This window comes from Macrobrachium nipponense, chromosome 8 (genome assembly GCF_015104395.2).
Source record: "Macrobrachium nipponense isolate FS-2020 chromosome 8, ASM1510439v2, whole genome shotgun sequence".
Classification (NCBI taxonomy): domain Eukaryota; kingdom Metazoa; phylum Arthropoda; class Malacostraca; order Decapoda; family Palaemonidae; genus Macrobrachium; species Macrobrachium nipponense.
The window spans coordinates 46907274-46924909 of NC_087203.1; the positions used below are offsets into that span (position 1 = coordinate 46907274).

General features: G+C 38.3%; 1 protein-coding gene across 1 annotated transcript in view; it reads right to left on the bottom strand.

Annotated features, from left to right (window-relative positions):
• LOC135222752 (D site-binding protein-like) overlaps nucleotides 1–16744 on the bottom strand; it is a 41661-nt gene extending 24917 nt beyond the window's left edge. The window contains 4 exon segments of the mRNA XM_064261002.1: nucleotides 3859–4092; nucleotides 4095–4260; nucleotides 6399–6529; nucleotides 15906–16744. Coding sequence (XP_064117072.1) covers nucleotides 3859–4092; nucleotides 4095–4260; nucleotides 6399–6529; nucleotides 15906–16500 — 1126 coding nt within the window. The 5' untranslated portion in view covers nucleotides 16501–16744.
• Between the last annotated feature and the right edge of the window lie 892 nt (nucleotides 16745–17636).

Here is a 17636-nt window from a genome sequence, read left to right on the forward strand (position 1 = left end):
TTCTTTAAAGTAAAATGAATTTTTCTCTAAGGTATTTACTTTTTACCGCATTTTGCTGAATTACATTTTGCTAGTTTTCTTATCTTCATTATTTCGAGAACATGATGTGTATTTAAATCTACTTAAGACCGGCATATGATAATCGCTTTACAATACAACTAGTTAACGGCCACACTAAGCTATTTTAAAAGTACTCTATGAAAAGACAACCAATAATCAAAAACTATTTATCAATTATAACGAGCAAGTCATTTTTTACCACGAAGTCGATTAAATATCTATCAACGCCAAAGTTCCTTTCCCGCAGAGCCAAGAGTTGACAGAAAAGCCAGGGACGAGATGAAGGCTGTACCAGCGCTGCTGCTTCTTCTTACACTTTCAATCTTCACTCTCTCTCTCCTCTATCACGATTCAGACATCTTTCCCTCCTCCCCCCGCCCCCCAAATCCTCCCATAGCCCACCATCTGCCCCATACCTTCAGCCTTAGACTTGCCAGCACCGTATAGCCAGGCTGAGGGAAGCTGACCCCACCACAATCCAACTCATTTCCACCAATGGCGCCATCCATCCATCCGTCTTCTACCGGCCATGAGTCTCACCAATGGACAACATCGTTGCATTACAGACGGCCACACCTGCCCCCTTAGCACTTTAACCTGGGCAACAACTGTGGAGTCTGCTGGTGGTGGCGGTGACTTTGAGCGCCTGAAAATGCCAACGATATGTGTGATGGTGGTCCATGATGGCAAAGAAGATGGCTCCATGAAAGGCTGAAGTTGGAAGGTGGGGCCAGCGACCGTTATCAGCATCGTCACCCGAAAGTTCTTGCTTCAGTCAGGCCTAAACTTACAAATTATAACAATTATAACAGAGATGAAAAAATATTTTGAAGACAGTTTATATTTCAACAATAAAATATTTGTTTATTTATGAAAATGACTGGCTGATAGCATCTTTTTGTCTACATTCCATTTACTACAGTTAAACTTTTGTTTCCATAAACCAATGTTAAATGATCAATAAAAATTGAAATCTGTTTCATACTAATCAACAAATCATAAATAAAAAAGTATATACGTTAACAGATGAATTGCTAACAATTTCTGATGTTTATGTTAAGTTTACAGACTAATGCATAAGACACTGCAATACCATAAATGAAACTGGATGCACGTGCCGGCAATGGTTGGGGGCAGAGTTCCTGGCCATAAACGCTTTTAAAGGGAATTTCGACTAATGCACCTGGGATGCTTCAAGGAAAAAAATATGATCCACAGGTTTTACCAAATGACGAAATTAACTCATTTGAGTACACGCCTTCCCAAGAATGAGAACGTACGTCACTTTAACCCACAGAGAAAAAAATGGACCAAGCAAAATAATTTTAAAGAAGGCACTGAAAACTACTTTAATTTTTAATAAGAGTTTTCGGAATCGAAGTCGCATTCCCTTTAAAAGTATTTATACCGAGAATACTAACATTTGACCTCCATCATCTATTAAGAAACCCTTGACATTCATACACTTCGTTCAATCACCGCTTCATCGTTTTAACTAATCCCCCTTTTTCTTTTACTCCACCTAAATCTATAAATGTCTCACGGATCCACAACAGGCCTCTCATTCATTCCCACATTCATATATTCGCCTACGGCCCGCTACCGGGCAAGAATTAATATTGCCACGTATTCATTCATAAACAATTATGACATTTTGCTCCACTCCTGGTAAGATACACACACAGACAAGCGTGACATGATAAGAAAGTATTGATAAAGTTTCCTTACGATCAACTGACACACATTTACAGATGTTTATTCTTTCGAATGAACACCATCATATTCTTTGGAAGTACCTGTGGTGGGGTTTGTTCCATATGAATAAGGTTCATCTTCTGAATATAACAATAATAAAATAATTATACTGTATCTACCATTATACGAGCAGAACGAAGCATCATTCCTTTCAGACCAAATAAAACTAGTTTTCTGATCCTTCAACCCCTTTGCAGACATTTAATCTTCAATCAAAAATAATCTTTTCCACATCCACTCCACAGACGACCCAGAGTCACTACTACTACAGCAACATTCAAGCTCCATTCAAATCACGCATCCTTCCGAACTGAAAGTGCCATTACGATTTTACTTTACGCGTCAAAGGGGATTTTTTTTTTTACTTTAATTTTTATTTTTCAACAGGGGTGCGTGAATTGTACTTTTATATTGCAAAATCAACTGACGAGCGGGAAACAATTGTATGAGGGAACTGATATTTTATATATATATATATATATATATATATATATATATATATAATATTATATATATATATATATATATATATATATATATATATATATATATATATATATATATATATATATATGTAAAGTGCTTGGATTTACTTTATATTCAGGGGACAGTAATTGGGGGAAGCAACCTTTTGGGCCTTAATAGTACAAAATACAGTGCATAAAAAATCTTATGTGCAAATATTTCATGAACTTGGAAAACTGACTTTACATTTACTGGTAAAGGAATATTTTTCATCTGAAGGATGCCACAGACGTCTGATTTTTTATTTATTTTTTTTTGGTAGTGACAAAAAGGCAAAGGTTCACAATATAGGGAAGAAGAACTTGAAGGGGTGAACCCATGATTTACTTGAAGGGGTGAACCAATAATTTACTTTAAGTGAACAGACGAACTGGAAAAAAAAATTTCAGAACAAAGGTTCTGAGAAGACTGACTGATGTCAAGCAATAATTGAGAAAATTCTCCACAACAGTTGAAGACATAAAAAAAAAAATTTAACAGAGGAGACTACAAGAATGAGAAACATATGTAAGTGTAGAAACATAAAGCTTTAGAATTTATATACGTGCAACGTGTTGAAATTAAAATGTAAGGAAATAAAAAGATAAAGAGTTGAAATGATAATATAAAGTAAGTGATAGCTTTAAAAGAGTGTTCTTGCTAGTCCATAGTAACTCGTTTGTCAAATACTTTTTCTGCTCACGTCACAAATCTTATGAGAGTTTCAACATTTTTTAAATCTGCAATTCAACATATTTTAAATCTGCAATTCAACATTTTTAAAATCTGAAATTCAACATATTTTAAATCTGAAATTCAACATTTTTAAAATCTGCAATTCAACATATTTTAAATCTGAAATTCAACATTTTTAAAATCTGCAATTCAACATATTTTAAATCTGAAATTCAACATTTTTAAAATCTGCAATTCAACATATTTTAAATCTGAAATTCAACATTTTTAAAAATTTTGCAATTCAACATTTTTAAAATTCTGCAATTCAACATTTTTTTTTTTATTTTGTAATTCAACATATTTTACATCTGAAATTCGACATATTTTAAATCTGAAATTCAAAATATTTTATATTCTGAAATTCAACATTTTTAAAATCTGAAATGATGCCCAGAACATTTAACCCTGGAATTGTAAATGGGTATCATAAATGACACTCATGAAGCAAGTTGCATTTACGGACATTTCAAATGTATTCTGCCTTTCTTTATAATTTTACTGACAATATTTGGCCAATAGATAACCGTCACGAAACGGGAGGAAACGAAAATATTCAAATTAAAACAAATATCAAATCCGAATGAGTACTTGAGAGACTATTAATTGTCGCTACGTATTGCCACTCTCACGACATGAAAATGACTGACACGAGTTTCTGAAAAATGAACTAGTCTTCAGAACACTATGGAAGAAGAGAGAGGGAGAAAACTAAGAAAAATCTGAATAAGCCTGATCGCACCATGACCTATAACAGTCCAAGTTACAAACTCGAGACTGAGAAGGCCAGGGCACGATTCTTACCTGGTTCTGTGACCTGAAGGGGGGAGTGGGGGTCGGGTGAGCCTGGCGAGGAGACGGAGGAGGAACAGTCTCCTCCGTAGTCCTGAGGGGAAAGAGCTGGGGGAGCGACGCTTAGGGCTCCAACACTGGTGGCGGGGGGGGCGGCTCCCAGGCCGGACGACACGCCGGCACCCTGGGGGCAGGCTCCCATGCCGGAGCCCATCTGCGGGGATGAGGTCTCCGGGGAGGAGGGGCCTCCGGGGATTGTGCTGCCCTCAGGCCGCTGCTGTTGGTGCCACTGGGTAGCCCGCCAACGGCGCTCCCGTTCACGCCACCTGTGGTGGCGTTGGCGCCGGCGCGCTTGCTGTCCTCAATGGGGATGCCGTTTTCGTTCAAAAACTCATCTAGGTCCATATACTCTAGCTGTAAAGAGAGAGGAAGTCCACATTTCAGAAACACGAAATAAAATTTAACTAATGAATAAAATGTAATAAAGTTTATAACTAAATGAAGCCACCAAAGGGGCCACTGACTTGACATTAAAGCTTCCATAGAATATGATGATGTTCATTTGAAAGAAGTAACAGAAGGTAATAGGAAATACAGAATTATTACTATTATTATTATTATTATTATTATTATTGGAGAGAGAAATCCACAGTTATGTAAATGTACATATATTTAAATTTAGTTTTAAATTTAAATATATGTAAATTTTCATAACTGGATTTCTCTCTCCATTTGAAGACTCGTGCTACAATGAGTATTACTTAATTATTACTATTTACAGTATGAACTCCAATCATACGAAACAGCCCACCAACAGAGGCCATTATTGACTTGATATTCAAGCTTCCAAAGAATAGTTATGGTATTCATTAAGAAGTAAGAAGAGGCAAGGAGATGAGAGGTACCTCCTTATCTTTGAGCAAAATAGCAATGTCTCAACATTTCAGCAATAACGACTAATTCGAGAAAAAATAAATGGCCCGTCTCAATACGGATCAAGATGAAAATCTTACAATATATAAGAACTACCGAGAAATTCTACGGCATCTGATATACCATATTCATATTACTCCTGTTCCCAGAAATAAATACTGTGCAAAAACTGATTTGAAGGGGCGCTTTGATAGGTACTATAGCCATATAATTATTTTGATTGAGTTGGAAGAAATGACAGAAGGAAGACTCCCACAGCTGATAATGGAGTAAGTTGTGTCTATTTTAAAGGTGTTCAATGAAGACGGGGGAAAAATAGAATTGGGTACCCCTCAAGGCGGTGTTTTATCACCTACTCTTGGTATATTAGGAAAAATTAATGCACCACAAACTGAAAAATGAAAGGCAGGGGGATATAAATTCTACGGAAGATAATTGCCACTAAATACAAGGTCTTTTATACAGCTAAAATGCATGGCTGTGTAATATGCCATTCCTTTATACCCCCAAAAGCCAGTGAATGTATCATTTCTATCAAGACATTTTTGCTTGGATCTCTTCAAAACTACAAATTGTGGTGCAACTGGAAATTTTAGAAGTTCAAGAGAAGATGCAATGCATCACTGCCCTCATACAATTCTTGTATTTCAATAATCTACTTACAATTTTTTTCTATTAATTTATCAAACGTCTGATTCATTCTGTCGTTCTAATGAGAGAGATCTCCTGTCTGTACTCCCAGTTACCTTCTGTTACTTCTGTCTGATGAACACCATAGTCTTTGGAGGCTTGAATGTCAAGTCAGTGGCTCTCTGTAGTGAGTGGCCTTGTTCCATATGAAAAGGGTTCACCATCTGAATCATAATAATATGAAGCCCAACAATAATATTCCTAGGAGGAGCCATGCTTCTCAAGCAAATAGCAGAGGGAGGACACTAGTTCTACTACTGCCATTTTAATATAAAGAGATTTGAGTGCCTAATTTTGCTTGAGCACATTAGTTTATGCTAAGACAACTCTAAAAAAAAACTAAAATAATATTCTACAAGAACTGTAAACTTTTGTTTGAGCAAATAAGCTTACGCTATCTAGATTAGTGGTTCTCAACCATGGGGAATTTTGGTCTAAGTTGGCAGGCTCAAACTGGCTCTAAGACTGCACTAAACAGTGTGCTTCGGTCCGCACTACTGAGAGGTCATGCTGGGCTTTCTCCCCACTAGCTTGTGTGTTGTGTGTGTGTTTTAGTATTTTGTTGCATATCATTTGAAATGCACCTTTGGATGCAGACAATTTAGAGAGAGAGAGACGAGAGAGAGAGAGAGAGAGAGAGAGAGAGAGAGAGAGAGAGAGAGAGAGAGAGAGAGAGATATTCTGACGTATGCCGAAAGGGTGCATGAGCCAAAAAAAAAAGTTGAGAACCACTGATCTACATCTATGCCTGTATCTTCTGCTTGCGCAAATAGTGTATACTAAAGTAACTTATAATAATAATAATAATAATAATAATAATAATAATAATGTACTACAAGAACAGTAAACACCTGCTTGCGCAAACAGCTTGAGCTAAGACCAACTAAGACTAAGGTACGAGAGCGAGGGTGGGTCAACACAAAACTTACGGAGACCTTGAGATCGGCGTCGTAGGACAGCGTCTTGTCCCATAGGGTTGGTCCTAGAAAGGCCGCCCCAGCATTGTACTGTTCCCACTCTTCCCCCTTTTTCTCTTCTCCATCTTTCCCACCACTCTTTCCTGCGAAGGACGAAGAAATAAAATTTATTAGTAAGGAGATGGCGAAGGGCAAAATTATAACGTTAAGACACAAAAAAGATGGAAGGGCTCACTTTAAATTATTAAAACACAAAGAAAGGCAAATTTAAAACATTAAACTGATATAAAGATGGACAAATTGACAAAAAAAAACACTTTTTAAAATATTAAACCACAAAGAGGGAAAATTTACAAACATGAACCACACAAAAAGAACGACAAATTTAAAACCATTAAACTCATCAAAAGGAGGAGGACAAATTTAAAACCAGTAAACCTCAAAAAAATAATGAAGGACAAATCTAAAAACATTAAATCACATACACAAGGGACAAACTTAGATAATTCAATCACAAAAAGGAGGGACATTTAAAACCACTAAATCAAAAAGAAGTGAGATGGCAGATTTAAAATAATTAACCTACAAAAAGGACAAGTTTATACATTATACCAAAAAAGGACAAAATAAACCACTCAACCACAAATAATAAGTAATTCAAAACATTAAACCAAACATATAGAAAGAAGACAAATTTATGTTAAACCGCAAAAAATTAAGATTCACATTAAACCCTATAAAAATGGTATAAGAATTACAAAAATTCAAACAATGAAATACGAGAAATGCGATAACATTAAGACATAAATTTGAACAATGAAATAATATATATATAATTATATATATATATATATCTATATATATATATATATAATTATATTTATTTTATAAATTAGGAAACTCTAAATTGCAATATCCAACATACACAAAGCGGGCGTCTGGGGCTTGGTGGCCAATCCATAAATCAATGAAAGAGGAGTCAACTAAATAATTATGCGGCACTGTGGGTGAACTCGCAATAGGCCTATTCCAGCCTTTGGTAGTAGTAGTTCTTTCCGACCTTGGAGTGTTCTCACACAATCGGAAGCTCAAATTGCTATATATATATATTTATTATATATATATATATATATATATATATATATATATAGATAATTATATATATATAATATATATAGATGTTGTAACGTTTTAGCAGCCATAAATCCATCAATCAATCAGCCTTGAACATGTTCATCAGATCAGAGCAAATGTTACCCACTAGCTCCTTCAGTTCGTTCGCAGTAACGAAATTAATCTCCCCCCCCCCCCCCCCCCCCATTTTCAGGACAACTTCTCAGACCGAAACTTGAGTCTTTATAATTCGTGATCTTAAAATCGTCCAGTTGCATATCTGAGGATTTCGTGTCACGATGGACGTGTATGTATATATATATATATATATATATATATAATATATATATATATATATATATATATATATATGCACATACCACACAATTGGCTGCAAGGTAAAAGTGTTAGGTTATGCTTATGAAACTGTCAATGGAACAGCGTTGCCATCCGCCCCCCCCCCCCTGCTCACACAATATTAGGCTTATAATCTCGCCCCCGGACTCACGAGAATAAGAGTTATAGAAGCCTAATCCACACGAACAAATTATTCCTTGGTGAAAAAAAAGGAAAAACCTTCACGTCTTTCTACATTCCATTCCTCATCAACCTTGAAGTTCACTAAACCCCTTCCTCTTACGCCCGCATAACATAGCCCCCCCCCACATCTACCTGTCTCAGTACCACGTATCCTTACCAACAGCAGACGGCCAGAGCCTAGTCTCTAACTTAAAGGTGAAAGACCCTTTTGAGGAAGCGTAGTTAAAGGTCGAATGTACGATAGCAGTTTCAGTCTCCTAGGCCCAAAATCAATAAGTATGTTGCAAATTAAAAAAAAGAAGGAAAAGAAATAAAAGAAACGGAAGGTAAAAGAAAAGGAAGGTAAATAAAAAAATTAAAAATTACGCGGGAGTCTAGCCTCGTTTCCCGCCACGCAGATCAAGTTGACAACTATTGAACTGGTCACGTTGGAAAGAATGTGCTTTGGTATAGGAGGAGAATTCCTCCCTCCCTTAACCCTTCCATTTCTGAGAAAGAGCGAGTGTTGTTGAGAAGCCGGTAAGGAGAGATGTATACAAAAAAAAATATATGAACCCTTTACCCTTCATAAGCATTATTCTCAAAAAATACCGTAAAAGATAAGACACGCACCACCATACAAAAGAGGCGATGCACCGGCCCAGGAGAGAGAGAGAGAGAGAGAGACTCTGCTAGTCTGCCTGTAGCACTTGCGCAAGAAAGTAGGTCAAATGAGGTGAGGAGGAGGAGGAAAGGTGGAGGAAATAGGAGGCGGAGGGGTGGGGGGGAGTGGAGGAAGAGAGGTATATTTTGTATCTCTTAAAGTTTACAGCCAAGCCATCTCTCATCGTCGCTCATAACGGCCTATATTCATTCTCTCTCTCTCTCTCTCTCTCTCTCTCTCTCTCTCTCTCTCTCTCTCTCTCTGATAAAGAACAACGATAAGACGACCGTATTTTCTTATCAATCTGCCATAAAATTACTTGAGGAAAGTGTTCACTTGATAAGTGAAATCAAAATTCTCATTTCTTGCCTCCTTTCTTGATGAAACACAATCAATAAACCAGCAAATTATATAGTATATATACATACTATATATATATATATATATATATATATATATATATATATATATATATATATATATATATATACACGTATAAATTGACGAGAATTGAGAAGGAAAAGAACAGAAAACGAGAATATGAACGAAGTACATTTTCTCTGCAACTTGACGAAAGAAAACCAACAGGACATTTTTTTAACCATAGACTCTGCAATTACCACAACGCGTGCGCTGTGTCGCTTACCATCTCTCGAAACTGCATAATATAATAATATAATAATTTGCACTATAAATACAAGAGTATCTGTATCTGACATTTACCAGGACTAAGTGGCCTATTTATATATGTGTGTATATGTACATACATGTATATATATATTATCTTGTATATTTGTATATATATATATATATATATAATATAGTATATATAAATACTATATATAAATATATATATATTATATGATATATATATATATATCAGATAATTATATATGATACTAATATATATATATATCATATATATATATATAAATATAATAATATTATATATATATAGATATATATATATATAATATACTATTATATAATTCGTTGGCCCACAACGATAAATTTAGGTGTAAGGAGACAGATACAGGTGGTACAATCTTATATCGCCTCATATTTTGTGGCGCTAATTATTCATTCACAAATACACTAAGCCTATGCGATAACACAAATCAGACAATTCTCTCTCTCTCTCTCTCTCTCTCAAGAACAACCGATCCAAAGATATTCCAAGTGAACATCTGTTGAATTCCGTAAGCTGTTTGAGAGACGAAGGGGGTGACTAGAGAGAGAGAGAAGTGTTCTGATTCCATTCGTGATGTAGTCTGCAAACATATTCTGCCTGCAACAAATAAGAGACGCATACTTCTGAAGGCAGCGCACATTAAGAAAAAAAAAAAAAACTGGATAGGAATGAAAAAATACACCTGACCTAACCATTTAAGAGGATTGTCGCACTTCATGAATACCAATAACTGCAGAACACTATAACGATTGATAAGAGGTGGATGATTCGCGGATTCGACAAGCGGCATTACCAATATGCCGAGAATTCCACGTCAATTCTTCAATGCTATTAACACACTTAGAGACCAATACGTTTCTATACCAATAACAAACAAATTCAAGACACTCGAATATCACTGGCATGATTCTCCAATGCTGTTAGAAAACTTAGTAAGTATAGTTTTATAAAAACCATAGACGTAATCGTACGTCTGGGAGCAATGAATTAAAAAAAAATGTGCTATGGTCTAATGTCTCCGAGTCCTACACATTAAAATGACTACCAACCTCCCGGCTCATGTCTATTACCAAGTACTTGGAGTTAATAATGTTCACTTCATCACACCCCTCTAAATCGGGTGGTTAAGGTTCACTTATCACCCAAATCTCAGTTACTTGGGATGAAACTGAATCTGGTTAGGCCAACCTGATACAAACACATACCTCCACGCTACTTTATAAACCTACGATTAAGTCAATTTTTCAACCAGGAAAAATAAAATGCTGAAAACCCTTTGAAATTGCGAATGTATATTAATGAACCGAGAGTTACAAGTTCGATTATATAAATGAAAGTTGTTAGAATTTTCAGGTCTACAACTTTCCTACAGCAATGATGATAACCTGGTATAATCAATGATGTGAACGGTGAAGCCCTATACATACATTATGTACGATTTACTGAGAGTCAAAAGGAACGTATTCTATCTACCCTCTGACCCTCGCTCTCCACATCTGGGGACTTCCAGCGATCACCCCTGTCGATCGGCGTGTCAGAATCGCCGGGGAACAAAAGCAAGCAGCCAACCAATATCCCACAGGGGTGGGGTGTGTGTGTGTGTGTGTGTGTGTTGATACTACTCTACTCCAGGTGTGCACTCGACAATGCTTCTCGTGAAACAGCTCCACCGACGGCGATAACACCATTTTTTTCGGAGCGACCTTCTGCCAAAACAAAGAGGTCAGATCCTTCGTATGCTGTCCTCTGGAGGAGAGATGACTCGGCGATACTGTCCGCAACAACAAAAGTCCTCGGACAGAAAGACATATGTGACTTCGGTCTCCTTATTCTAAGAAACGCGCTCAAGTAAACAAACCTCCGAGTATACTCGGGATATAAAGTGCCAACGGCCCCAGGTCCATCCTTGACACGTTCTAGGCGTTATATTAAGCTGGTCTCCTTGTGTAGGTAGGGCCTCTCGTTCTGCTGAGCAGGCTCCCAGAAAGGGGACTTATCACCATCATTAATAATCATACAGGGAAAGGAAGGTGGGAATAGTGAAATGGTACCTAACTTGGGAGATATAATAAACTCCAATGTTATTTACTTGTCGAAGTCCCTCTTAAAAAATACACAGAAATAATTAGGCTTAAGTTACTTCAACGTCCCATGAATAGTTTTGCGAAAATAATTCATTAAAACTAACAATCACACACACACACACACACAGAGAGAGAGAGAGAGAGAGAGAGAGAGAGAGAGAGAGAGAGAGAGAGAGAGAGAGAGAGAGAGAGAGTGCCCATTCAGTGCACCAGGTGGCGGATTAATCAACATACAATATACTATTCTTTGAGCGGAGCACAAACAATTGTGTGACAACAATGTCTTCTTCTGAGTGAGAGAGAGAGAGAGAGAGAGAGAGAGAGAGAGAGAGAGAGAGAGATGAATTCAAATCGTGAGATACACTCTCTTAAAAGACATGAAAGAAACTTTGCGACAAGAAGAGATTGACTCTCTCTCTCTTTCATAACCTGCGTTGTATTTGAAATGTTTCACTTAATCGTTCCTAAAGGAAAAATCCTGTAACTAGAACACTCATTCCCCTCCCAGGAGAGAGAGAGAGAGAGAGAGAGAGAGAGAGAGAGAGAGAAGAGAGAGAGAGAGAGAGAGAATCAGTGGTCCTTTACGCTGTTCCAAGCGAGTTTTAACAGTGAATAATAATAATAATAATAATAATATTGAAAACATATCCTTATGCATCACACATCACTGTGAGCAAGCCCAAGCAATTTTCAAACCTAACGCGAAGACTACTCCAATTCAATAATAATATAATAATAAATAATAATAATAATAATAATAATAATAATAATAATAATAATAAATAACTGACGAAGCCATTCTGTCATCACTAAACACGCAATCGTCAGCACAAGGTTTAAACAAAAACATTCCCTACGACTAAAACATACGACCATAAACGCAAAGGTAGTACAAAACTTGCCAACCGAACTTCCCTTACTAACGCGTCATCATCCAACTCTTATAGAATAAACAAACAGAAATTAACGAAATTTTGAGAAAAGGGGCCTTCCGGACGAAGCGTTTACCTTTAATAAACAATTGGACGACACTAACCAATTGCCATTGACACAGAGGCATATTTATTTGTTTATCGAGGATGTTTACTTGTTTGTTTATTGATTCATGACGGATAAATATGTTTTACATATACAAGTCGAAACTTTCCAATTCCGATGCGGAATACACAGTGGATAATATCGTCTGTGTGTTTATAATAATATATTTATGTTTTATAGTATGTACATTTATACAGGAGAGAGAGAGAGAGAGAGAGAGAGAGAGAGAGAGAGAGAGAGAGAGAGAGAGAGAGAGAGAGAGAGAAGAGGAGAGAGAGAGAGAGAGAGAGAGAGAGAGAGAGGAGAATGTAACTAAATGGAATAAGCTAGTATTTTAACAACACAATATTATATAAACATAACACAGGCCATGCACAATTCATAAAATTAAAGTTAGCGGACAATAATGGCTGTATATAAACAGCTCATGTTAAAAAAAAAAAAAAAAATTTTAAATGATCAAAATGATATACGCAATAGACGACAATCTCTGATAAATAATTCACTACCTTCCATAGATTCTCGTTTTTTGTCGACAAGCGTCAATAAAACACCTTCCACAACAATAAAACAATCACAAACGCATCAGCATTCACAATTAAGAGTTGTCATATTCGACAATAGTACAACTCCATTTCGAATATAAAGTACATACAGTTAAAATATAGTTTATTTAGTGCAAGACACATTCTCGTGAGATTCCCTACGATTGCATCAGCCTGTTCACATCGCATCCAAGATATACTATATGCAAAATTAATTGGTAAAGTCTGTCTGTGTCTCTAAGTAACTTTGGGTACGTGTCCGTGTTCTTAATATGTACAAGGTGTGATTATGCCCGTCAGGCACATTGTGGTTAAAGATGATTAAAAGAAATTTAAATAAACAAAACAGCAAAGACGAGGAGATTAAAATATACTGCAGCCAATTTCCTAGTGTTTCTCCCCATCTACACTTAAGAAGTCTTATTTTTGGATAATACCGAAGCCTTATTTTTCAGGGGAAAATGACACAATGTAAAAAAACACACACGCTAAAAATAAATTGCACGAGCAAGTCACTGGAAACCTCTCTCTCTCTCTCTCTCCCTTCTAAACTGGAGTTGCAATGAGTATGGTCACCGACAATATCTCAGAGTAACCCGAGAATATTTTTTGTAACTTTGGCTGGAGCCTGAAGAGGGGATGGAGCCCATTACAGGGTCGGCTAACTTGGTTTCCTCCTTCCGCGTTCGTCATGGCTCCCTTAGACCAACCCCCCCCCCCCCCCTCTCTCTCTCTTCCTCTCTCTCTCTCTCTCTCCTTCCTTAGCTCCTCTGCCTTGGCAATCCTTCGTTTTCACTACCTACTCATTCGGCGATAAGAGAACACGACCCCAAAATTAACTAGGCCTATCCCGCCCCCCCCCCTCCCCCCCCCCCCCAAACGATTCGACAGAATAGGCGATGTTATCGAACTAAAAAAATTGCTGGCGAAAAGATCTGTAATACGAAAAAAAACACCTAAGATCATAACTATCTTATAACCCTGAAAAACACCCATTTAAGATCATAACTTTCTATAACCCTGAAAAAAAAACACCTAAGATCATAATATAATTACAAATCTATTAGAAAAATAAACAGAAATGCCATTCTGCAAAGCCCCAACATACGAAACTTTGTCCCATTTAGTATGAGATGTACGTTTAAGTGACGGCGGGTGCGTGCGTGCGTACGTTCGCGCACATATTGCAACACACCCTCCCGGGCTCTCCCGCCCCTCCCCCCAAAAACACCCCTCACCCATAGCTTCCTTATGGGACAGGCCGCTGCCACGTATATGGTTAAATTCCAAGGTCAACCCCTTACTCAATAGCACGACCAGCCCCCCAATACACACACACCAACTCCAACGTCAGAAGTTCTTTGGACGAACACGTTGGACTGACGGCGGGAAAGCAATCAAGCACACTCGTCGCGTTGCTAAGTAACACATATTAATATGAGTTACGAAGACTCCCAGCTCGTACGGTCATGAACTTCTATATTGGCAATAAGAATGCAACGGCAGAAGATGTGGCAACGCTGCTACTGCGCAGTTACATAATATGGTTGAAGCGGCCCAGACAGCCAAGAATATCAAATTCGGGTTTGTGGCCTTCTTCAACCTTTTCTGCTTCTTAAAATAACCGCAGACTTTTTAGTCTGCTTCATGAGCGGTCTCCCTTTTAGGTTTAACGTACTACAAATGTCTTACACTGAAATGACTAAAAAACACAGGTAAAATCCACCACCACAGAAACTTACGCTCAACAAAACAAACTCGACTTCTCGTACCTCAGGCACTCAACCTCTTCCCTGTTAACCAATCAGCGGCCGCTGTAAACAAAATCACGTGAAATGTTTACTTATCTCTTACATTATTCTGCAATGTTTACAATTTCATTTTTGAAAATGTCTGCTTAACACTTCACTCTCTTCGCCGACACAATGTTGCCCATTTTTGACCTGGTTGCATGGCCCACTTCCTCGGAAAACTCACTGGCTCTACCCATGCCGCCATGTTGATTAGAAACAATAAAATGACTGTTAGAATTTGGCGAGAAACTTTCCAAAAGTGAGATTCAAATGCTTTCTGGTTTAATAAACACTTCACAAACGTGTTAGCAAAGTCTTACCCCTGTGGCAGAAGAACATCGAATCGCTGAGGCCGACAGAATCCGAAGAAAATAATATCACACATCTGCGAGGGCAGCACCCACGACGGACAACTGCTGCCGACTATAGACAAGGCCAAATTATATGGCGTGCCAACTCCCATAGCACCGCAGCTACCTTAACATTCGACATATTTTTATTTTTTGTGTGTTGATAAGTTTACCCGGAAATGCACTGTGTTAATAACACTCATTATTCCAGAGCATATTCCTGGACGTCAGTCAAAACTTACTCCACGGCCAAAGTAACTTTAAAGGGAGAAATGGAGACTTACCATAGCCGGAACTTAACTTAGCTGATAACTGTTAGCCAAAAAGCGAAGGCCACGACTACTGATAGATACATAATTTAAAAGTAATGAACAAGAACAGAAAACTTGTGCAAACCTACCCCCGATGAAGGGAAACAATCTGAAATGTCTTAGGAATACTACGAAAAAAAAAATTGCATGAATTAAATGACTTACTCCAAAATCACAGTGGAAAAATCAAAACGAAACGAAATGTACCTAAAGAATTACACTTCTCAACTCATGCGGTCGTCAAATTCACGTCATATCACATCACTTGGCTTCACCGCAAATCGCCCAACCATCACTTCAACTTTCGGAGGCTAACTTTGATTATTTTTATTATTATTATTATGATTATATGACTCGACCACTGACATACGCAACCACTCACAGGTAGGCCACTGAATGTTGTTCTCTCACCTGGCGAAGGCGTGGGAGGCGAGGGCGTCGACGGGGTGGAAGGAGATGCTGAGGACGGCGAACTTTGGAGTGTTAATGAATTCAAATGGAGAGACGGCGACGGCAGACTATTCGCATTTATCGTTTTACTTCCACCGGACCCCAAAGAGTGGTGTTGCTGGTGGTGGTGTTGTTGGTGTGGGTCTTTCGTCGGGGAAAGCGAGGAGGAGGATGAGGAGGAGGAGGAAGAAGAAGAAGAGGAGGTCGAGGAGGAGGAAGAATGATCACGTCTTTGCTGATGCTCTACTATCACTTGTCTTTGTTGCATTTGCGATGACATTTGTCTCATCTGTTGCTGTTGTTGTTGCTGTTGCTGCTGTGATGGTGACTGGTGCAACTGATGCTGTTGCAGATGTTCGCTTGGGGAACCGCTGCTGTGTTGGAGGTGGGGAAGCTGCTGCTGCTGTTGTTGGGGATCAGGCTGTTGAGAGATCATCTGTTGTCTGATGTGACTGTGAAGGTTTGGGATGGAGGAGAGTGCATGACCACTATAGGGAAGCAGATGAGACCTCCAGCGACCGTCCAGGTGGTTGGCACTCTGCTGCATGATTTCCATTATATTTTCCGAAGCACAATTATCACTCAAAGTTGTTGCCGTCCTGTGGCAGGAGGAGGAGGAGGAGGGGGGAGAGAGCTGGCAGGCACTCACACACACTCAGGAAAAGAACAAGGCAATATAGATGTATATATTCGAGGCGCTCGAGCAAGTCAAAAAGGGGCGAGATCCCCCTGAAGGGGCGGTGTGCGCTGCTACGGTTGGTTTATGTGCTGTTGGTGTGGCGCTGCCCGGGACACTGGCCTGCCTCAAACAGCCGAGCTTCCTCCTCCCTCCCTCCCTCCAACCAACCTCCTCCCTCCCTCCCTCCCTCCCTCAGAGTCGGCTCTCTTCTCCACCACTCTCCGCAGCCATCAACCCTAAAACGCCACCACCACCACCACCACCACATCTCCAACATATCATCAAAACAACACTTCAGACGACTGACTGATCGATATACGGCTACTAAAACTGCCGTCACTACATCTACACTCCTCACACGAACGAACGTATGACGTCATTCACTTCTTCACTTTCCGTCAACTTTTGCAGGGGCTGACGGGTGTCGCCCAAGGTACGTTTGGCATATACGAAAAGGATTGCTTCAAATCATTCCGAGACCGATGAGAAATTCATTATATTTCAGAGACACCTGGAATAATACTTTGCTTCGAACCTGTAGCAGAAAATGTGATAGGCGCTCAGGACATTGTCAATAATGGAATAATTACCGGCGTCCTCCTTACCCAAAAATAATATGAAAAAAAAGAAAAGACACCCTTGCACTTCATATATATATATATATATATATATATATATATATATATATATATATATATATATATTATAGACAGAGTGAAATGAGCATATACACAGGTCCAAACAGCAACTGAAATTAAGAAAACTTAATGGAAATATGCATACAACAATAAGCGCCTGAGTTTATTTCTATTAAAAAAAACCTGGGTTTACTTCTTTAAAGGAAAAAAAAAAAAAAAACATTGACATGACGCTTCCGCACATTAAACCTCCTTTCAGCTCTATTCTAATATTCACCAACGGTGAATTTCGTCTGGAACTCTAACATAAATCGAAGACATACAGTGTCACCCATTTCATTATCCATAGTTTTGCGTGAATAGCACATCCAAAAG